This window comes from Gorilla gorilla, chromosome 19 (assembly GCF_029281585.2).
Source record: "Gorilla gorilla gorilla isolate KB3781 chromosome 19, NHGRI_mGorGor1-v2.1_pri, whole genome shotgun sequence".
NCBI lineage: Eukaryota > Metazoa > Chordata > Mammalia > Primates > Hominidae > Gorilla > Gorilla gorilla.
The window spans coordinates 102,889,496-102,911,700 of record NC_073243.2 but is presented as its reverse complement, the minus strand read 5'-3'; the positions used below and the strand labels follow the sequence as shown (position 1 = coordinate 102,911,700).

The 22,205-nt window shown below is 42.1% G+C and overlaps 1 protein-coding gene across 3 annotated transcripts in view; it reads right to left on the bottom strand.

The window, feature by feature from the left end:
* Positions 1–22,205, bottom strand: part of SEMA5A (semaphorin 5A) — a 512,105-nt gene that overhangs the window by 149,658 nt on the left and 340,242 nt on the right. For all 3 annotated transcript variants that reach the window (XM_031003381.3, XM_055367948.2, XM_055367947.2), the window contains 2 exons: positions 18,560–18,695; positions 11,695–11,899 (listed from right to left, as the gene is read on the bottom strand). In XM_031003381.3, the coding sequence (XP_030859241.2) occupies positions 11,695–11,899; positions 18,560–18,695 (341 nt within the window). The remainder of the gene's footprint in view (positions 1–11,694; positions 11,900–18,559; positions 18,696–22,205) is intronic.

Sequence of the window (22,205 nt, the reverse complement as noted above, 5' to 3'; positions counted from 1 at the left end):
AAGTGCTGGGATTACAGGCATGAGCCACCGTGCCCAGCCAAATAAGCTCTCTTTTAAGACATGCCAGCATTCTGTATAGATAATAGTTAAAAAGTGTTGGTAATGATTGTAAAATATGTTTTACCACAACAAATGATATGGATGAAGATGGAGGAGCCATTTAATTGAAAGCCCTTAGTACCTATAAAGACCTATGTTCTTATCATCAACTAGAAAAGTCCTTTGTAAAAACGCTTGCAGATTCATCATCAAATTAGCAGTCAAGTGGGTCTTCTCATAACTGAATTTTCCAGGATAAATATCTGTTAAAAATTCCTAAGCCTGTGTCTACATTATATACTCCAGTAACTCGTGTTCTACATTAGACATGTCTCATGAAGCTTTCATGTAGAAAATGGTTTGAATGTCCCTCTGTAGAAGTAGAGATTAGACTTAGCAAAAAATAAGAAAACCTGGGGCACTGAATCAAGATTATGAAAAATCCTTGCAGTTATAATACCATCATCTCAAAAAGAAACAATACTACCCTAACTGGGTTTTTGTGTAAGCAAGAGGACAGCAGGTTTGGGAACAGGAATCCACTGTGCTTCATCTCCTAGCCACTGCCATTAAACCTGAAGGAGTTATATCAAAAATTTGTATCAGGCAGGATCCGTATGAAAAAAGGTAAAGATAAGCAATTTTATTTACTTATGTATTTTTTGTCCACAGACCACAATTTTTACTACTGAGGGCAACTTCCAATCAATACTAATCATGTGAAACCTGAGAGGAAAGTCACCTGCCTCAGGTGGGTCCAAAGCAAAGCAAGGCGGAGAGGAAGCAAGAGACCAAGAAGAAAACAGGAAATTTATCTGCTCCATGAAGATGAAGTTGGTTGCATCATACTAGGAAATTTACTAATTCATAGGTTATAACTTCATATTATTTTGTGGTTGGGAGACCAGGCATCAGCTACTAAAAATATTCAGAAAACATGTTTAAAAGCTAAACACATTAAAATACAAGAACTAATGCTCCCACATTTAATCAAACAAAACAATTAGTTGTTTTTATAGCATTTTAAGTGGTTTGGCATATACTAAATTATAGTCAACACTATATTTTCATTTTAATCGGGCCTAAAACAAACTCATACTAAAGAACTAATTGTGTTCATGGAGTTCAGGGAGTAGGAGAAGGCCAGGCTACTCTTTAAATTTGACTGTAAGAGCAGATGCAGTGTGGCAAAGTCTACCCAGGTATATTAGTAACCTAGGGGTGCTGCAATAAAGTACCATGTTCTGGTGGGCTTAAAGCAGCGGAAATGTATTTGCTCACAGTTCTGGATGCTGGAAGTCTGAAATCAAGGTATCAGGAGAGCCACACTTTCTTAAGAATCTGGGTGGAATTCTTGTCTCATGCTAGTTTCTGAGGGCAGCTGTCCATTCCAGGTGTTCCTGGGCTTGCATTTGTGCACTCCAATCTCTGCCCATGTTATCACATGGCATTCTCCTGGTTTGCCTCTTTTCTCATCTTACAAGCACACCAGTCATATTGGATTAAGGGTCCACTGTACTCCAGTATGACTTCATCTGGACTTTACTAATTACATGCTCATGCTCAAAGGCCCTATTTCCAAAGAAGGTCAAATAGGGTACTGAAGGGTTAGGAATTTCAACATACCTTCTTTGGGAACACACTTTAACCCACACCACCAGGTAATTGAGTTGCTATTGGTTGCTGCAATTATTCCCTCAGTAAATGAAAAATTCATTAAATGTTATCAAATAAGCACTCAAATTATGTAACGTACCCCCTTCAGTTGATGGGAGCCCCTTACATAAAGAAGCACACGTAATGCAAGTCCAGACTTGGTTTGGATTTATAATTTCTGGTGAGGAGGACAGAATTTGGAGTGAATGTAAAAAAAAAAAAAATCCAACATGATAGTTTTTCACAAGCTAATACTTGTTCCTGACACTTAGATAGTTGCAAATTGCTTAGAAACATTGAGTGAGATAATTCTCAGGAGTGATGGCAGCCATAAATGTATTAACTTAATTTTTGGTACCCAGAAGGGTATCCTTGGGGTCTCTAAAGTCTTACGTATGTTGGACAAAGGGAATGTCAAGGTCTGTTCCTCACTCAGCCTTGCCCTACTTTTTTTAGATAGGAACCTGAAAACCTTGAAAATTAGGTGCTAGAAAAAAAAATTTGCAGGGAGAAAAGAAAATTAGAAACAGAATTTTAGCATTTGTTGAGCTAGTTGGCCACTATCACTCTTGCAGAAGAAACTTCTAGAGTACATAGAACATTGTTCCTTTGTTTTTTCTACAAGTTCATTTGGAAAGTCATATTGATCTCCTGAGTTTAAAAAATGATTCGTAGCAAGCAACCATAAAAAGGCACTCCTCTGTACTTAAAATGAGTTTGGAAGGGAAGAGTGAGAACAGGGGAGGTCCCTGGTTACACTTCCTCCTTGGTGCTCAGGGCAAAGCTAAGTGAAGGTGACAGGCGTGAGTCTCAGGCCCCCAGGTACATCGGGGCAGCTCCTCTTTTTTCCCTGAGGTTATTCTGACCTCTGCCCCCAACCCTTGTGCACCTCAGAACCTCCCCAACTTGGGGACCCCTCTTTCTTACTCCCTCATTCTTCCTCCTCAGTGAAATGATGCCCATTGGCAGTAGTAAATATTTAAAAGCCAGAGTCATAGGTTCACAGGATCTAACCTGTACTGAAAACAGTCAAAATTGCATGTGCCAAAACCCCAAAGTCCTTACAGGTGGAATTCCATCTTTACCTGGTATTAATACCCTTCAAAAGCACTAAACAGCATGGATTTCAGGTGCTGCCCTTAGAAACTATTCTGTTGTTGCCTTTCTCACTTCTCCAGTGGCTGGTTTTTCCTCAATTGGCAACCCCCCTGGCACCCCACCAAACACACACAGTCACACCTCCTTCCCAAGCTCACACCCTCTCTTGGTTCCCTTTGGTGCTTTATTTTGAGGCCTAACTCAGCCCCTCAGCCAAGTCCTCTCCTTCCCCTTGGCCTCTCAGCCCAGGTTCTAGGTCTGCATCTTGGAAGATTGGGGATGGGATTGATAGAAACACGCTCCTCTGAGGTCCGGAAGGGATGCGACAGTGAGCATGTGGAGATGGAGAGGGAGGACTAGAAACATTTACAGATGCATTTCCCCATGACAGGTGCAAAACTGTCTGCTGACACCCACAGGTAAAGTGCCCTTGCCAACCCCGCATGGTACTCGATTCAATCTGCTGTCTCCCCCAACCCCCTGCCCCATCTCACTCCCAGCCTCAGAGTCCCTCATCTATTAAGAAGTTGTCTAGATGGGTATCTATTTCCTGACCTCTATCTACTCCTCAACTCACCCCAATCTCTCTGCACCCCAACTTTCCATGAAAAACAGCACAACTTCCAACTTTAATGGACCTGTTTCTCTCCGCACATTGCACGTTTCTTCTTACCACTGAAAGCCCTGCCTCCCCCATCTCATCTTCCTGTTTCGTTTTTTCCTATTTAACATTTAATGTAACTGCTTGTTTTATTGCTTCTGCCCCCCCCAAAAAAAAATATACGCTTCCTGAGGACAGGGTGTCTGTCTGTCTTGTCCATTGCTGAACCCTCTCCAGTGAATTTTGGCACAAAAACTCCAGTGTCTTCTTTTCAGCAAAGGCCACAAGAAGTATCAACTGTCCAAACCAAAAACATCAGGAGTCATTCTTAATTGCACCCATTCTCTCACTCCTCCAAAACACCTGCTGCATCTGTCAGCTTCTCTTCAAGAAATTAACCAAGAGCAGCATTTCTCAAACTGATAGGTGTTCCCATTATCACTTCTACAAGAAGGCTTCTCACATTTTTCCTGATTGTCCCCTCACCCATGAAATTTTACTACAGATATTCTGTACTGTATATTTGCTTGTATAGTCCATGTCTATTTGAATAAAAATAAGATTTTTTGTCCCCCTAAGAACTAATGTTTGCTTCATTGAGGGTGACATCTGCCTATCTTCTGGCTGAGCATGCCATGCTCACCTCCTCCTAGACCACCTTGATGACTTCAATAGCTTTGACCCCAGCCTACTCTTCCTTACTCAGTTACAATGCAATGACATCTAGAATGCCTGCTTATTTTTATACAATGGCGGATCCTGTAGCAATACAGTACTGTTGGTTTAGAAAGAAATTGTACCCCAAATTTTACCCTCCTTCTACCCTTTTTATTGTCCTCTGATTAATTCTCCAGGATGTATAGACAGTAATCTTTGAAAACATGCATCATATCATGTAACTTCTTTTCTTTACAGAACTTTCAGTAATTATTATTATGTTTAGATTAAAATCCGAATTTTTAAACATAGCTAGAAGGCACATATTAGCTATCCCTGCCTGCATCTGGAGCCTAGAAACTCTACAGGGTTGAATGAACTCCAGGCATTGTTGGATCCCTTACTGTGGTTGCCTAGAAAACAGAGGGAAGGATTCAAGCATTCGGTGCTAATGCATTACTGGGGGTGCAATCCCAGGGCTGTGTGGTGACGGAAAGGAATACGGAGCAGGAAAGAGCAGGAAGTGGTGCTATATGATTTGTTACCATGGGGCTCTTCCTTTATGATGAAACAGAAAGAGACATCTGCTTGGATATATGAGAAGCCTGCCCTTGGACAGCCGCCTGGAGGTGAAAATGGAAGGGGAATTCACCAGTTGCGTTCTGCCCATACCCGACATCCCTCTGGGTGAGGCTTGCTTCATGGAGAGTTCATCGTCCTGCACTTCTGGCCTGCAGCTACCAGCTCTTCCAGCACCTGCTTGAGAAGCCATATCCCACTCCCAGAAGCGTGCGATCTCATCCAAGCCCAGGTGCAACAACAGCGCCACAGACGCCTGACCACCAGCTGCTCAGCATCAACTGGAGGAACCTCCTGGTCCTGCCCAGGAATCTGTCAGCCATGGGGGCAGCTGAGGCAGAGCAAATGGCCGAGGGTTCAGGGTCAAGTAAGGCTGAGAGAACCTGCGGTTGAACTTACGACCTGACCAATGAGCGGTCCTTCTCTGTTGTCTGAGCTCATTATGCTCCATTGCACCCCAGAGCCTTAGCTCATGTGACACCTTATTGCTTCTTCCTCAGATAGTAAAATGGGTCCCCAACACCTCACTCGCCCTCTTTCCACAACGTCTTTCCTGAGGTTTTTGTTCTGATTTTCTTCTTTGGCTAGCAGCCAAGGTTGTCTGTTTTTGAAGTAGGAATCACAGATACATTATCCCTAAATTTTCCATGTACCTTTATTTTTGATGGAAAGATTAGCCTAGAATAACATTCTTGAGTCACATTTCTTTTCCTCTAATGTGTGTATATATTGTTCTACTTGAAATCTGGTATTGAGTGTTCCAATTGGTTTTACTTTCTCAAACCTTCTCTCATCATTTGGCTGAATTTAGCCCCTAATTAGTCTTATTTCATGTTTGTAAAGGAGATTTTTGGTTTTCTATTCCTTGAGATTTTCATTTTTGTGAGTGTCTGTTTTTTTTTTATTCTTGGATGAGTATAATATGCTCAATTCACATTTTCTTTTTCTCAGAATATTGTATAACCATGTTTCACAGATTTATACAGCTGCAGAGTATCCTGAGACCATGTGACTTTTTTTCATTTTTATTATTTTTTTTCCTCCTCAATACCTAAATAATTATTTCTGTATTCTTGGAATTTAAAAACTTACCTGGCTAGTGTTCCTTTATTCTGAATTAATATTGCACAAATACAGTATGCTTTGAAATTTGCAGACTCAATTCTTCCTTTATTGCAGGGTAATTTTCTCCAGTAGTGTCTTTGGGCACAAGTTTTTAGCTCCACAGACAGGGTTCTTTGGTTCAAAGACACCAATCACTCTGTGTGGTCCATTGTCTTTGTGGGTCCTTCGTATTTAAAACCTTATATTTTATTTCTACATTTTCCACCTTAATCACTGCAAACATTTACTCTGTGTCTAAGCTTTAGCTGTGTTTTTGTTTCCATGAAGTTCTAATTTAATTATTACTCTTGTAGTAGAATAGCGCATCATTTTGATCTTCTACTTATTCGCTTATCTCTGTGAACTTCCTTTTCATCTCATTTTGTTTCTTTCATCATTTCAACTCTGGGTACTGACTTTATTTACATTTCTCTCCCTTTTTTTCCAAGCAAAGTAACTTTGTGGCACATGTCCTGCTCCTGCTGGGATTCCTTCTATTCCATTTGCTTTTCTGTAGACTGAAGTGACAGGACAGGGATGCAGAGAAGGAAGCTCAGCCCAGGCTACCTCTTTGTTGAAGGTCTTGAGCCTTCATATTTTTTTTTCCTTTTTGAGACAGCATCTTACTCTGCTTCCCAGGCTGGAGTACAATGGTGCAATCCTAGCTCATTGCAGCCTCAAGTTCCTAGGTTCAAGCAATCCTCCCAACTCAGCCTCCAGAGTAGCTGGGACTGCAGGTGCTCACCACCACACCTGCCTAATTTTAAAAATGTTTGTAGATGTGCAGTTCCACTATGTTGTCCATGCTGGTTTCAAACTTCTAGCCTCAAGTGATTCTCCTGTTTTGTCCTCCCAAAGTTCTGGGATTACAGGTGTGAGCCACTGTGCCCAGCTCTATTTTTTGAGATTTCTATAAATATTTCATTCCAGAATACAATTAACCTTGGGGCTGGGGGAAGAGAAGGAAACAGAGGTGATAAACATGGCACAATCTCACATGAGTTCAGCAGCTAGAAGCATATAAACCTCTATATGAATGTTTCCTGCTTTATATTCATCTATTAGCTGCCCCTGATTTTTCTATGTAAAATTTTGCAAGTTTGAAATGAAAAACAATGATTCAAAATGTGTGTGTGTATATCTTCTTCCTTTACATTTCTTTAGTGCCTGATATGTGTTTTTATATAAATGTTTATGAATTATCCTCTAACTAAAACAATTTATAAAATATAACACAAAAAGAGATCACATTCCTTTTAAAATACATATTTATTGAGATATAATTTGCATGCCATAAAATTCACCCACTGATTTTTAGTATATTCTGAGTTGTGCAATTATTGCCACAATCTAAGCTTAGAACATTTTAAGATTATATACAATTTAAGGTTCAAATGCTTTTCTAAACACTAGAATTGAGTTAAAGTGAAAATAAAAATGATATATCTCGTCCTAGAAGGGAGAATAGAAAGCCCAAGACTGAATGGCATTGTGGGGGAGGGAGCATAGAATTAGAACAACCATGGCCAGGCTGTGGAAAAAGCCCACAGCGGCAGCCACATATCTGGACCAGGAGTGCATGTGGGACTGTGAGGGACTGTCACAGTGGTGGGGAAGAGCCAGCGGAGAGGTGTTTCCAAGTCAAGTAAGGGAGAAACTCCCAGAATACCTGATTGCTCAGCATGACCTTAATTTTGTCTTTGTAGAGAACTCAATAGCATATGAGACTTCGTCACTAACAGAACTCCAGTCATAAATATTCTACCATTTCCACTTGACTCTGGCTCTGAGAAAATCTTCAAAAACCAACTTATAAAATATTAGCACAGTCATGATTCAGATAACATGCCTGGCCCTGGGTGGATGGACACCAGGAGAGATACAGGGCAGTAGCATGAAAATGGACCCAGAATGTATCTGGGGAAGACTGCTGACTCAGCGTAGTGGCAGCAGTGGGAAATGCCACCAAAGAGGCAAGACGCAGATGAACTACACCAGCAAGAGGAGTCTAGCTCACATGGATCTGTAGACAATATGGACAAATAAAATAAACTGACTTTTCAAACAGCCATTGGCTGGTTTCCTCCCATTTGCATGTGTTCATGTAAAATCAAAGTAAAAGAAAATACACCTACCACCAAACCTGGATTCCCAAGCCTGGAAGGATATCAAACTGAGTCTGCAAGTAAGGTAGGAAGGACTCTAGCTTCACATTCATTAGTTATGAATGTCTTACCCATGCTCTATCAGTTGATAATTCATTTAACTCCTGGATATGGTATAGCAAGTGCACCCAGACTGAAAGGACTCTAGCATGTGTGCTCAATATCAGATTCTTTTTTAGATTTACCTTTTTAATTGTTTTAATTGAAACATATTAGATATATATATTTTCAAGGTAGATGTGATAATTAGATACATTCATATAATCAAATCACGGTAATTGAGAAATCCATCACCTAAAATATTATGTTTTCTTTACTCTAGAAATATCTGAATTATTCTAGATTTTTTTCAAATATTCAATCAATTAATGTTAACTATAGTCGCCATACTGATCTATTGAACACCAGGTCTCACTTCTATCTATGTCTATATCTGTACCCATTAATCAATCTCTCTTTATCCCTCCCGCCTCTATATCAGTTTTAAAATCAAATGAGATGAATTTCCCTGGTTTGCCTTGATGTAACTACTGGGGCTAGTTATAAATAAGAGATCGGAAAAACATCAGCCTTTTGAATTCAAAATGTCAAAATCTCTAATCTTTAACATTTCTACTTGTTGGGGGTTTTTTGGCTCTTAGAGGGTTGAATTAAAATGTATATTATTATACCTTCCAGTATTCAATTCCTTGCACAGAAAGACTATATGTTAAAAAAAAATATCCCTTAAAACTAAATATCATTCTTAATTAAAATCTGATAAAAAGACTATATCTCCTTCAAAATATATTAAATAGTGCTATAAGAGTAAATGAAAAGATCCACAAGTTAGTTGAGACATGAAATATGTAATTATAGAGGTTGTTCAGTTAAAATTGTCAAGCCAGTCTAAACAAGCTGAAATGCTTTCTGGTAATTCACTTTTCAGTAGAACTGCTTTTGTACCTGCCCTGGGTCACTGCATATGGTTTGGAGCAGGGTTTGTGTTGGGCCCCGGGTATCTATGGCTGTTTTCTGCTGGAAAGTACCTTCACCCACTACAAAGTTCTCCTCCTCTTAAGTTTAACTAACAATCCAACTAGTGAGAGATGGAAACTGTCAAAGAGTTCTATATATGGCATCTTTACCCATAATCCCAACTTGTGATTCAAATTAACAGTATCTTGATGTACATGTACAACACAATTCAATTTGTACACAGGCAGTAGATCAAAAGAAAAGCCAAAAATCAGGTTTGTGAAACAATAAAGCGAATCTCTGCGAAATGCATTTGCCAAATGGCACATAGTATATCAATATCGGAATCAGATCTGCACATCAGACAGGATCAGATGGTCTGGAATCCCTGCGGCAGCTGAGTCCTGAGCTACTCTCAACACGGTGTGGGGGTGAGGGTGTTGGGAGCAGCAGTCCAATCATGCTATCATTCAAAACAGACATGTGCAAGCAAGTTTCTAGAAACTTTTAAATAGTGGTTTTAAACAATGGTAGAAGAAGTTGCTTGTAGCTATGGACTGAATGTTTGTGTCCCCCCAGGATTCATATGTTGAAGCCCTAATCCCCCATGAAATGTAATTAGGAGACGGGGCTTTGGGGAGGTGATTAGGTCATTAGGATTGGAGCCCTTAGGAACAGTATGAGTGTCCTTATAAGAAGAGACATAGGAGAGAAGATCTCTCTTCATTCTGTGAGGACACAACTAGCAGGCAGCCATCTGCAAACCTGTAACAGGGCCGTCACCAGGAAATGAGTCATCAGCCACCATGATCTTAGACTTCTAACCTTCAGAACCATGAGAAATAAATTTCCGTTGTTTAAGCCACCCAGTCTGTGGTAATTTGTTGTAGCAACTGACTAAGACACTCATCAAAGTAAAAATAGAGGAGTTTCATCAGAAATCCTCAGAAGTTCACTACAGATCATTATAAACACAAGAGAAGCAAACATGACCTACTTGGACTTACGTGGGGAGTACGTCCAAAGGCTCAGGTTGAGACCTCAGGCTGCTCTTCACTGACCCATTCAGGTCTACTCAAGAATAGCCTCAACCCCCATCAAAATCCCTCCCACTCCCAAGGTACTAATGAAGTCCTCAACTGCCTCCTAGAATTGGAAGAAGATGGCCCTATTCTCTGTGTCATCAGCCTGGACATTTATAGGAACTCTTATGGAAAGGTCCAGTTCATTCATCCCACAAACCTATTCTGTGCCGGGTACCCTGGGGAAAATTAAGGAAATACATGACAGAATAAAGAGAAACAATCCTGTCTGCAGTCTCATAAACAAGAAGACAGTGCAATGGTAATTCCTTCCTTTCTCTTAACACAAACAAAAATGAACAAAATCCTTTCCTTGACCTCCCATCCCCTCCAGATAACTCATCAATCCTCCATTTCCCTTCCCTGAAAAGCTTCTAGAGGAGATGCCTTAAGCAGCTGGTTCCGTCTAACTTCGGCCAGTGCTCTTCCTCCTCTCCAGTTCCTCCTCTTCCCACAGACTGGCCCTGAGGAGCAGCTGTGGCCTCCATCTGCCCACTCAGTGGTCACATCTGTCCTTACCTTACCTGACCACTCAGTGGCACTGCCTGCCACTGGCCAGTCTCACATCTGGCTCATTGGTTGTTTCCCTTATGGATGCAGGGCTGGCCCTGCCTGCTCAGTCCCTGCTCAGCTTCATCATCACCTCCTGGCGGAGATCAATGCTAACTAGCAAATGCAGGAGCTTGCTGGGCTGTCTCTGCGCATCTGCTGTGTCTGCTCGCCGTCACCTTCCTGGCGTCTTACTGACTGCTCTGTTTATTATCTGCTGTCCCCACTAGAACGTAAGGTCCAGCAGGGCAAGTGATGCCTATGTGTTCACCAGTTTCCTTCCCAGTGCTTCAAATGAACTCCACAAATAGTAAAGGTTCAGTAGATAGTAGTAACTTCATGGAAAAAAAAAAAACTAACTGGTAAATATGTGGTAAATATGTAACTAGGAATTGAGAAGTTCTTTGAAGAAAAAAATATATATTATTATCAGCAACAAAAACAGTAATCGTGCTCCATGAGAAATGACAATTATACAGAACACTGGACAAAGAATGGGGAGGGGCAGACTCCACCGTGAGATGGCTCTGTATGGGAATCTGAAGGCAGGAAAGAGAAGGACAAGTCCACAGAGCTCAGCCAGGTCCCTACAGCTGGCCTCACACACCCAGAGCCGTCTGTGTAATGAACTGCGATGGAACATGCTTTCTACACTCTAGTTGCTTTGGAAACTGGAGACCTAATTGTTATTTGTAATTTGAAAGTATCACTGCCTACATTTGCTGTAAATGTTCCATTATTTATGCCCCAAAACATATTCTTTGAACACTGCCATGTACCACCATCCACGCAAATATTTTGCTGAAGGCACTGTTTTTGAACAAATGAGAAATCACCATGACAATCCCAAGATAATATTTCACCCAACAACATCTTCCAACAAAGCATACCTTTGTCTTAAATTATCCAAATTAAAATGGTCTTGCCAAGAAAAGACTTATTTTATGAATAGTTGAGGAATAATAGCAAAGAAACAAGCCATTGTCTTTCCAATTAAAGTTATGACCAATATAGTGAAAATAGATTGAGATTTCCAAAAAGAGGCACAGAGGCTGAGGAAGATAAGTGAGCATCGCGGGTTTTGCTGGTTGCAAAAAGAGACAGCAGGCATAAAGCTTGAAATTGAAATTGCATGTTTAGAATCTAAATCTAAAACACAAAATCAGAAGATGGTAGAAAACCCCTCAGAGGGGGCCAGAGCTCCTACCTGTGGCCAAATAGATGATGTGGACGAGCGCTTCTCTGCCCTGCACCACGTCGACCGCCACGTGGGAAAAGCGGCTATTGTCCTCCATGAAGGAGGGCACTGTGGTCACTGGCTGTACCACTTCATGCATCAGAATGAACTTCTGAGCATCCTGCAGATTTCTCTCGGTCAGGTTCACGTACAGGCCCTGGTCCACGGTGCCACACTGAAAGGGAAGACAGGCCGGGTTACCAGAGCCGGCAGCCTGGACACCCACAGCTGGCTGTGGCCACCCTAGCTGGAGAGTAACTTGGAAATCAAGTAAGCCACAATCCATCATTGAAGTACGCAAACATGTCTGCTTCACCATCCTCCCTGCAGCCCCTATCCTTAGCATCCTTTTCATGTTAGATTTGAACTCATATCTTGGGAGTCTCCCAACATCATCATAAATGAACTGATCAGAAGTTAAAAAAAAAATTAAAGTGGGAGTGACTGCTAACTTTAAACAGCAGATGCATAGAAACTCCTCCTTTCCCGTCGAGTTACTTGAAAGCTGTCTGGTTAAACACATACTATTATATCTGTCTGATAAATCAGGTAGCAAATTGAAAATGCAACAATCAAGGATCTCATATAGATGTATTAGTTTTTCTACTGTAGCGGGGGTCTGTAAGCAAGGCATGGATTTCAAGCTGAGAGCATTAGGTCATTCTCATCTGTAAAATCGAACAGCATTCACATGGGCTACAAAAATACTGTGCTGGCCTTATTGTTTTCTACTTGTATTTCCAATTAGAAGAAATTATTAAAAAAATGTTTAGAGTCCAGGAATATGGAAAAGAACATGGCAAATTTATAAGAAGAACGGGAGATGAGGAGGTAAGGGAAATGGGGAAGGAAAGGAGAGGAGTGGGGAGAAGAGAGTAGAAAGGAATAAAGAAGGAAGAAGGAAGGAAAGAGATTTCAGATAGAGCAAATATCATGGAGATGAACCTGGGATATACAAGGGGAAAATCAGCCCTGTACAATGCTGGGAAATAAATTCAGAGCTGTGTTGTGGGGAGGCTGGCAGGTGTTATATAAGACTGTTTCTGGCAAGGATGAGGTAAAAAGAGGGATAGAAAGGAAAGCACTGCTTTCTTAGAGCCAAGCTCAGAATCAGAAAACTACTACCAATCCTTCTCATGTCTTTCATAAACTTTAATTCCTGGTACAAATGGTGACTGATCCCCAGTAGAACTTCACATAAGTAGGTTTGATGGAAAAGAATTTCCAGGCCCATACCACCTGAAACTACTGTTTATAACATATCATGTCTAATATGTAGTTTTATAACAGGTGAGAGGTGCAAACGTATAAGATGGAAATTGCTTTTTGAAAAGTTGATGATATTTTTATAGCATTTGATAAAATGCTCCATAAGCCATAAAATGATGGGATGATTGTAGAAAAAGAGAATCTGAGAGTTAAATGGATTTCATGCATCCAGTCCAAGGCTTAATTTAGTATCACACCCTTGCAGGGGCACCCCATGTTCCACAGGCAAGGACTGTGTGAGTTTAGGTGAAGGGCTCAGCCCTGCCAGGACCCAAGTGCTACTCTGGCTCCATGGCTCTCAAGCCACACGGAATCAGGTGAGTGGCAGCTGTCCTGCCACATGGTCTGACGTGAGGTCTCGCCTCTCAGTCTCTGTCTCTTTACCTGTCCAGTGGCTAGGAAAATAGTTACTCTGCTCATTTCTCAGGGCTACTGTGAGATCAGCTGACATAATCCGTGGAAAGCATTTGTAAATTAACTGAAAGTCCTTATAAATGCCAAAGAACAAGACAATGTGCCTGGCACTAAAGAGAAGCCATTCAACTAATGGTGAATGGTAAATGCATTGGTCTTGGAGCAGGACAGCAATTCTATGGTCTGTTGAGCTTCGGTGGCCAGAGGGAAATGAGTGAATAAACAAAGAAGGGAAGGAAACAATGAGTGAATACACAAGTAGTTGTAATTGGGGGGGGAGGGGATGTGCCAGGAAAGTTTATATAATTACAGTATTAAATAGTAACATTTGGAGGTCAGAGACATGTCCTTACCTGTCAACACACGTTTTAAAAAATGAAAAAGAGCTCTACTAGGCTTGATCTAATGTCTACGCAGAAAGGTTCTAGTTCTGAGCATAATGTTATGTGTGGTGGTTTACATTCCTGAAATCAGTGGTGATACCCAAGTCACGGTGGCAGTTAGCTGCCTACCTGCTGGGTGAAGTTTGCACACAGGTCTTGTTTTGTAAGCATAGTGTTTAAAAAAAAAATTGGTATCATGAAAACCGGATGGCATAATATAAAAATAAGAATCTCTTGCTGTTCTTAAGGAACCCAGAAAAATTGGACACCTAACAGGGAGTTCTCGGTGGCAGGGGTGAGGCAGGATCACTCGCTATGCCTTGTCATCTTTATTTATATATCGCCTGTATCAATCTTATTTATGACTGCCAGAATTGCCAAGAATTGGTTTTGAGGTATACTCTACTACTTCTTGGTTTATTTTGCTGGCTATAATGTTCCACCCAGTGCTTCTATTTCAAATAGTTGGAAGAGTATTCAGAGTTATAGAATCTATGTATTGGATCATAAGCAACCCACTTAGCTCTCTAATACCTGAAAATTTTCTAGCTTTGCCTTTTATGCTGGACTCCCGCTGTGTCCGTGTGGGGCACTGTGTGACTCCCTGGGTTCACCATGCAAGAAGAAAACAATAAAAATAGTAAAAGCACAGCCATTGCTCTCATGTGCCCTACAATCCACAACAGTTTTCATGCCAACATCTCTTCAAGTAATTCGGTCAGTAATTCTACAATTCTTTTAAATGATAACAAATATTTGCACTTTTGTTTATTTACTTGTTTCTAGGACAACAAATCCATTCTTGTTCCAGCACACTAGTGCATGATGGTCAAGCCCACAATCACCTAACCTCCTGCAGGAGTGCCCAATTTTTTTTTTTTGTTTTTGTTTTTGTTTTTGTTTTTGTTTTTTTTGAGACGGAGTCTTGCTTTGTCGCCCAGGCTGGAGTGCAGTGGCGCGATCTCGGCTCACTGCAAGCTCCACCTCCCGGGTTGACGCCATTCTCCTGCCTCAGCCTCCCGAGTAGCTGGGACTACAGGCGCCCACTACCACGCCCGGCTAATTTTTTGTATTTTTAGTAGAGACGGGGTTTCACCGTGTTAGCCAGGATGGTCTCGATCTCCTGACCTCGTGATCCAGGAGTGCCCAATTTTAACGGTCCCTATGTTCACTTACTCCCTTGCATCTTGCTGCAAACATGCTTGGCAGGCCGGGGGCGGTGGCTCACATCTGTAATCCTAGCACTTCGAGAGGCCGAGACAAGTGGATCACAAGGTCAGGAGTTCAACACCAGCCTGGTCAAGATGGTGAAACCTCGTCTGTACTAAAAATACAAAAAATTGCCTGGCGTGGTGGTGGGCACCTGTAATCCCAGCTACTTGGGAGGCTGAGGCAGACAATTGCTTGAACCCAGGAGGTGGAGGTTCCAGTGAGCTGAGATCGTACCACTGTACTCCAGCCTGGGCAACAGAGCAAGACTCTGTCTCAAAAACAAAACAAAACAAAAGAAAACAAATCTGCTTTGCATATCAAAGGGTCCTGATGGACAGGATCAGATCTACGCACTTGCTCCTCCAACAACTGCCTCCTCATCCACTTTACTACATTTGAGGGTCTATTTGTCCATTTCAACTCCATCCTTTCAGAGTGACAGTAATCAAAGCTGCACAGAAAATTCTGGAGTCTGTCACAGCTCAGCTGTGCCACTGGGCCTTGGTGATGTTTTACATCAGTGATTGCCGCGTGTCTTACTGAGGGTCAGGGTCTGGATGACTTTGAGGACTGCAGCCTCTAACAGGGCAGGGCTCTGAAGCACCACCTAGAGTGGTTTATATATTTTGTCCAAAAAAAAATGATACTTTTTGTTGCTTTGTTACTGTTTTGAGATTTCTATATTAAATGTTGAAATATCATGCACCATCTCTCCTAACCCATTCTTCTTCCTGAATCCAATTCTGCTTTCTGCTTCTCTGATTAATTAGCTACTTCTAGTATGTAAGTACTGCACAAAATCCTAAATGTCAGTAGGAAAAACAAGAATTTAAAAAATCTAACCACTTTCCATTGTTGGTTATTGCAAACATAAGGCCTCTTATACATGTCTGGGGAGGGATCCTTAGTTCAAATTGAATTCCCACTCTATGCCAGTCTGGATGGTTTCATGAATGTCAGTGAGGATACTTTGCCAGTGTGGTTATCAAATAGAGTAAACATAAAGAAAACACTTGCTGTGTACTTGTACTAGGAGTTATACAAAGAATCACCATAATCTGTAACGAGCTCCATTGGAGTCTTAAATAATACTCAGAGAAGAACAGCTCAGGAATGCAAGCTTCCTGCCTGAAACGCATGCCAATTTCTGCATGCTTCATTCATTATGCTACATGGACTGGCTTCCATCCCATAATGAGAGTAAGCCATTCAGTGTGACACTGGCATTATAAAACCAGATGCTCCTGGCCTTAGGAAATGAGATTTGCCGTGTGCTGCAAAGGTATCCAGATGAACGGGCTACAAGTTATCCACTGCCTGGAGGTGGTAAGGGGCTATGAAGTTTACTAAGCCACGCTGTTCACAGTAAAGCCTTTTGCAATAAAAACATCAATGTATTGAAAATACAGTAAGCATTATTAATTATTTAACCTTCAGGATTTTATTATACAAAGGACTTTCTTAAAAGGAGTATTTCCTGTATTCAAGAGGAGAAAATGAGACAAAATATGCATTTACACAACATTTGATATGTAGAAGGCACCAAATAAATGATTCTTTTTTGTATTTTTAGAGACAGGGTCTTGCTCTGTCACCCAGACTGGAGTGCAATGGATGGATTATAGCTCACTGATTGAACTCCTGGGCTCAAGCAGTCCTCCATCTCAGACTCCCAAATAGCTAGGACTATAGATGCGTGACACCGTGCCTGGTTAATTTTTATTATTATTATTTTTGTAGAGACAGGGTCTCACTCTGTTACCCAGGCTTGTCTCGAAATCCTGGCCTCAGGAGATCCTCCTGCCTTGGCCTCACAAAGCACTGTGATTATAGGCATGAGCCTCTGGGTCCAGTCCTTAAGAGTTATATTTATCAACTATTTTATACAGTAAACAATGCACATTATTCAGTGTTATCAAAATTTACTCCTAAACTATTTGCATGCATTTTTATCCCTTTCCCCCTTTGTTGATGGAAATATGCAATAAAGATGCATAATAGATAAAAATGTGTGATAAAAATGCACATAATTTGCTCAAGGAAAGCAGCACATGGAAAGATGACATGTAAGCCAGCCATCTTATTTTTAATCTCATGCTCCTTCAAAAGCTTAAAGACAACAACAAACACAAAACTCTTTCAAAACAATCATAATTGAATGGTCCTTGCAAAAATCAAAGTAAAGTATAAAATCATTGAACCTTTCCATACTCCCAGTTTTGGGAGTCCCAGATACAGGACCCACTTCTACCACTGATTAGTAATAGTAACTAACGGCCATTTAGTTGGAATAGGCTAGGATTTTGCATCTGAGGACCGAGGTTGGAATCCTCACTTGGCTATTTATCAGCTGTGTGGCCCTGGCCAGGTGATCTGCCCCAGGCCCACTGTCCTTCCCTGCACATGGAGAAGGCATTACCCACCATAGCACTGCCACCAGTGTGCAAGCTGATCTATCTGAAGCATCTAGCACAGGGTCTGGGACTTGCTGGTGCTAAAAATGACAGCTGTGGTAATGATGATGATGATCTTAAGAAAGCTGACAGAAGGCCCTCCAGGGAAGCCTGCTGCTATGGAACCAATGTCTGTAAGCCACCCAAATTCCTACCCTCCAGTGTGGCTGTATATGGAGATGGGGTCTTAATGGTAGTAAATGAGGGTAAGTGAGGTCATAAGGGTGGGGCCCTGGTCCAGTGTAGCTGGTGCCCTTGCAAAACAGGAAGAGATACTCCAAAGGTGTCTCTCTCTCTACCATGTGAAAATGCAGCAAGATGTCCACCTGCAAGCCAGGAAGAGAGAGCCCTCACCTGAAAATGGCCCTGCTCACGCTTTTGTCTTGAAGGTCTAGCTTCTAAAACTGTAAGAAAATAAATGTCTGTTTTTTAAGCTACCCAGTCGGTGGTGTTTTGTTACAGTAGTCCAAACTGACTAATACACCTGCCAACTCACCAAACATGAGTAAATTGCTTCATCTCTTTGGGTCCCAGCTTCTTCTGAACACTGGGAGATGGATGACTCACAAAGCCCTGGAAGCTTGAACCTCCTGCAGTTTTGTGACAACAGATGAAGGGCCTCCACCTCCTCTTCTTTCCTCAGCTGCCCGCATCACATTCTGTCCTTCCCAACAGGGAATCCCACCACATTTGCCAATTAGCGCTCTAATCCTGTTTGTGTGTCTCCGCTGCTCTGTGCCCTGGACCCCATTCATTAGAATGTCATTCATTAGGGATCAGAGATTCTGAGGACACAGAGCCCAGCATCATTAGTACTAATTGAAGCCTGGATTCCTAACCTGCTGCAGAATGCTGGCCTTTTTCCGCCCAGTCTCAGGCATCACAGCTCACAAAAGACCCTTTCTGGGTCCAGGCGCCACAGTTCACAAAAGGCCTTGGTCTATTGACATTAGCCAGCAGAGTGTGGGGCTGTCCGTGAGGGGCCAGGGAGACAGCTGCATGGTGCATGCACCCGCGGTTTAAATTACCCTTGCCTGTCTACACAAGGCTTCTGCATTCTTCATGGGGGATGCCAACAGTGCCCCTTTGCCCCCCGAAAATTACCTGGAAGTGGGGGTTTGGGTTGGGATACGGTAGCCAGGCCGAGCGCGAGTTCTCTTGGTACTTGAAGGGCCCGGAGAAGGCCTGCGCAATGGCGCTCAGGTTGAAGACGCACACAGCTGAGGCCGCAATGCTGTTCCTGGGAGCGGAGGGAGAGAGAGGAGAAGGCAGTCAGAGAGCTTGCCAGCGCCTGCTGACCTCCCCCTATGGACTGGGCAGCAGCTGTGACCTACAGCTTCCAGAGGTCTCAAGACCACAGTCTCTTAAAGATCCCAAAAGGATGAAGTCAGAGCGTGAATGGGGCTCCCCTGTGGAGGAACAAACATCTTGGTATAGAAACCAGGCTAGTTAGCATTTAACACCTTGTAATCCTGTCAGCCAGGATTAATTCACTCAGTTGCAACAGGGGCAAGAGGGAATTTGAAGAGATAGCTATCTGCTTCACCTTTCAAATTCTGGAATAAAAAGACTTCCTTCTCCAACGGATGGCGTCTCTCATCAGCCTCATGCAGTTCCCTTCCTGACCTGTTTATCTGGTCACTTTGCCCAGCAGCAGGGAAAGCTGTGTGTGTGTGTGTGTGTGTGTGTGAGAGAGAGAGAGAGAGAGAGAGAGTGTGTGTGTGTGTGTGTGTGTGTGAGAGAGAGAGAGAGTGTGTGTGTGTGTGTGTGTGTGTGTGTGTGTGTGTTTTAACCCAGATATTTGTTTTATTTGTCATCCTTTAAAAAAATCAACTCAAAGTATTTTATAAAAAGTGACTGTCTGACTCTTCATATTTTCTTTTAATTTAAAGTAGATTTTAAATTCAAAGGGTCAAAGAGAAAAATTTGACATAGCACTGACATATGAAATCCTGAAGCCATAATTTAGAATTCAGGCTCTGAGAGAAAGTCATAAATGGGAGCCCTCAGAAGGTCAGTGCCCTCTGACTAAGTATGGAAACAGCAACATTATTTGGTTAAGTAAATTTGCATTTTGAGCTCAGTCAGGGTTCTCAAAGGGGAAGTGGAGATAAAACGAGAAAGCTTACATATATTTTCTCTTGCTCTGAGACAATACCACAAGCACTTCTCATCAATTTTTTTTCCTGCATCAAAGGAAAGGTCAAACTCCAAAACTGAAATACCTACCTTATATTTCTTTGATTTGATAAATACTGAATAGGAACTAGGCTCTATTCCAAGGACTTTACTAATTCCCATTCATTTAATCCTCATAAGGTGAAGGAAATTCACAGGTAAGGAAAACCAGGCACAACGAGGACAAGACCCTTCCCCAATGTCAGCCAGCTACTAAATGGGGAAGCTGGACTTGAACCCAAGGCTGGCTCCAAATGCCAGTATTTTCCCCAGTATGGCTCCAAATGCCAGGATTTCCAATCCTTTGCAATATCTGTGGGTGAAGTAGACAGGATTCTACTTCAGGAGAGCAGACAGTAAACACATCCTTATGGAAAAGCAGGGCCTTGAGGGTATTGTGAGCCTTCTGCATTTTCTCCAGAAGTCCAGCACCAAGGACAAGGCTCAGCAGGATGCATACAGGGCCCGGCACTGGAAAATAAAGGGGCGAACACCAGCTATGGGTTTGTTCACTTTGCTCTTTTGACTCTTCATTATCCTTAGAGAGAATGGGAGAAGTTAAAACACAAGTACAGGGAAGAAACTGGCCTTTGAACATGTGAGTGGACTTTAATAAGGATAAGAAAATAAGTGTGCTGGAGTAAGAATGGCTAGACACAGGATGGCTAGATCCAGGCATGCCTTGGGCCAGGTGCAGAGGCAGGCAAATGGGGGATATTACGAATAATAACAATATTTCCCTGAGCCCCCTGCTAAGCACTTGATACAGATCATCTAATTTCTCACTGAGAACCTACAGATCCTGAGAAGACCCTGACTTACAGATAAGAAAACAGTAGCACAGAGAGTTTACACAGCCCAAGTCACAGGCTGCAGAGAAATAAAGCAGGATTTGTACCTGCTTTGCATGGGGACCCAGGTTTCCAGGCAGCTTCCAGGTAAAGGAAGAACCTAATCTTCTTCCTGCTGGCATAATGTTTCTCTGTTCACTACAACCACCAGGACTGAATGGGCTGACCTGGGCTCTGGTGTCACCCAGAGACTCCCCTGGATGTCCCAGTAGCTGCCAGTCTGAGCATCCTTTAATAGTGTTGTGGGAACACTTCTTCCTGTCCCCTGTGCCATCCCCTGGGAAGCACAATTGGTATAGTATAGCCCATGCCTGCCCCTCTACCCTTTGACTTGTTGTGCTCTGGGGGCAAAGGACGGGCCTGTGTGACTCCACTGTGCTCCTCCCTCTGCCCTGCCCCCTCTTCCTAGGATGAGATTGTCTACAGGAAGTACATATTCACTCACTTCTCCAGGGTCTCCAGACCTGTGGGCAGGCGAGGGCAGCCCAGGTCTAGAACATGACCTTGAGAATGAGAAGACTTAAAGCTGGAATCAGTATGAACAAGCTCACTTGGACAACAGACCTGCAGCCACCTGTTTCAATCTGGCTTCTATCAGCAATCAAGGTAATAACTTACAAGAGCAATAAAAAATCCTACCCCCCACGGCAACTTTTCTATCTGTATATCCATATCTATACATAGTAATACTTTACTACAATCTCTACAGTTTACTATCTACACTATAAACAACTATAATGGTGAGCCACCATTTTTAGATACCTAGAAATAAAGCCAAATCTTTAGAGACTCCATTGTAGTAGCACACCATTTCCTGCAGGCCAACCCATGCTCAAGTGACTGAGAAAACTACACAGTCATGCTAGGAACAGAAGGAGTCAGAATGGTTATCTTTTCCCCATTCCCCTAGTGCTGAGAAACCTTGACGAATGTACAGAGGCAAAGCAACATTTTGAGCCCTGAAGCTCAGCCCAGTATCGGACAGCTTTCTGATTCATAAGACCTCTGATCCTCCTTTTCTTTCCGTTTGAAGAAAACCTTGTCTGAGACATGAAAAGGAGGTGGAAAATACTGTGAAATTTGAGTTGGGCATATTAGAAATGCATTCTCAAGACCCAACACAAATTAGTATTCCAGGGAGAAAGGGGAGATGTAGCACTTCTGTCTCTAAAAGTATAGATTCCGTACATTGGGTGACTTCTGACATGATGGGAATTTGCAACACTAAACAAATAGTCTACAGTAGTCTGAAACTTATTTCTGCAACTATCTAAATTGACCATACACCATCTTGGAATGTTCCAGGCATGGTACTTTTATAACTTCTGAAATTGGTGTTTTGTTTTGTTTTGCCCAGAGCCAGGGGAGTGAAGAGCTAAGTAAACCAGACTCTCCTTGTGCATAAAACTGATGTCAACTGAGCAAATGCACATTTATCTTGGGTGCGACCTACACTAGTTTTTAAATAAGGTTTTGGAAAGAAAATCAACTTCAGAAACTGTAAATTGATTTTTTAAAGTAACTTATCAAAGAGAAGAAATAATCTCTGGGTTGAAGATCAGATTTATGAAAATAAAGATGGCCACGGTGGAGCAAGGATATGTGTGGAGCCATCCATACTAGCCTTATTTTCCTAACCTCATGTCAGAAAGAAGACTCTTCATGGAGGGTAAAAGTTGTTATTAAGCAAATACTAACACAAGTTAAGCAGTGGAGAGACC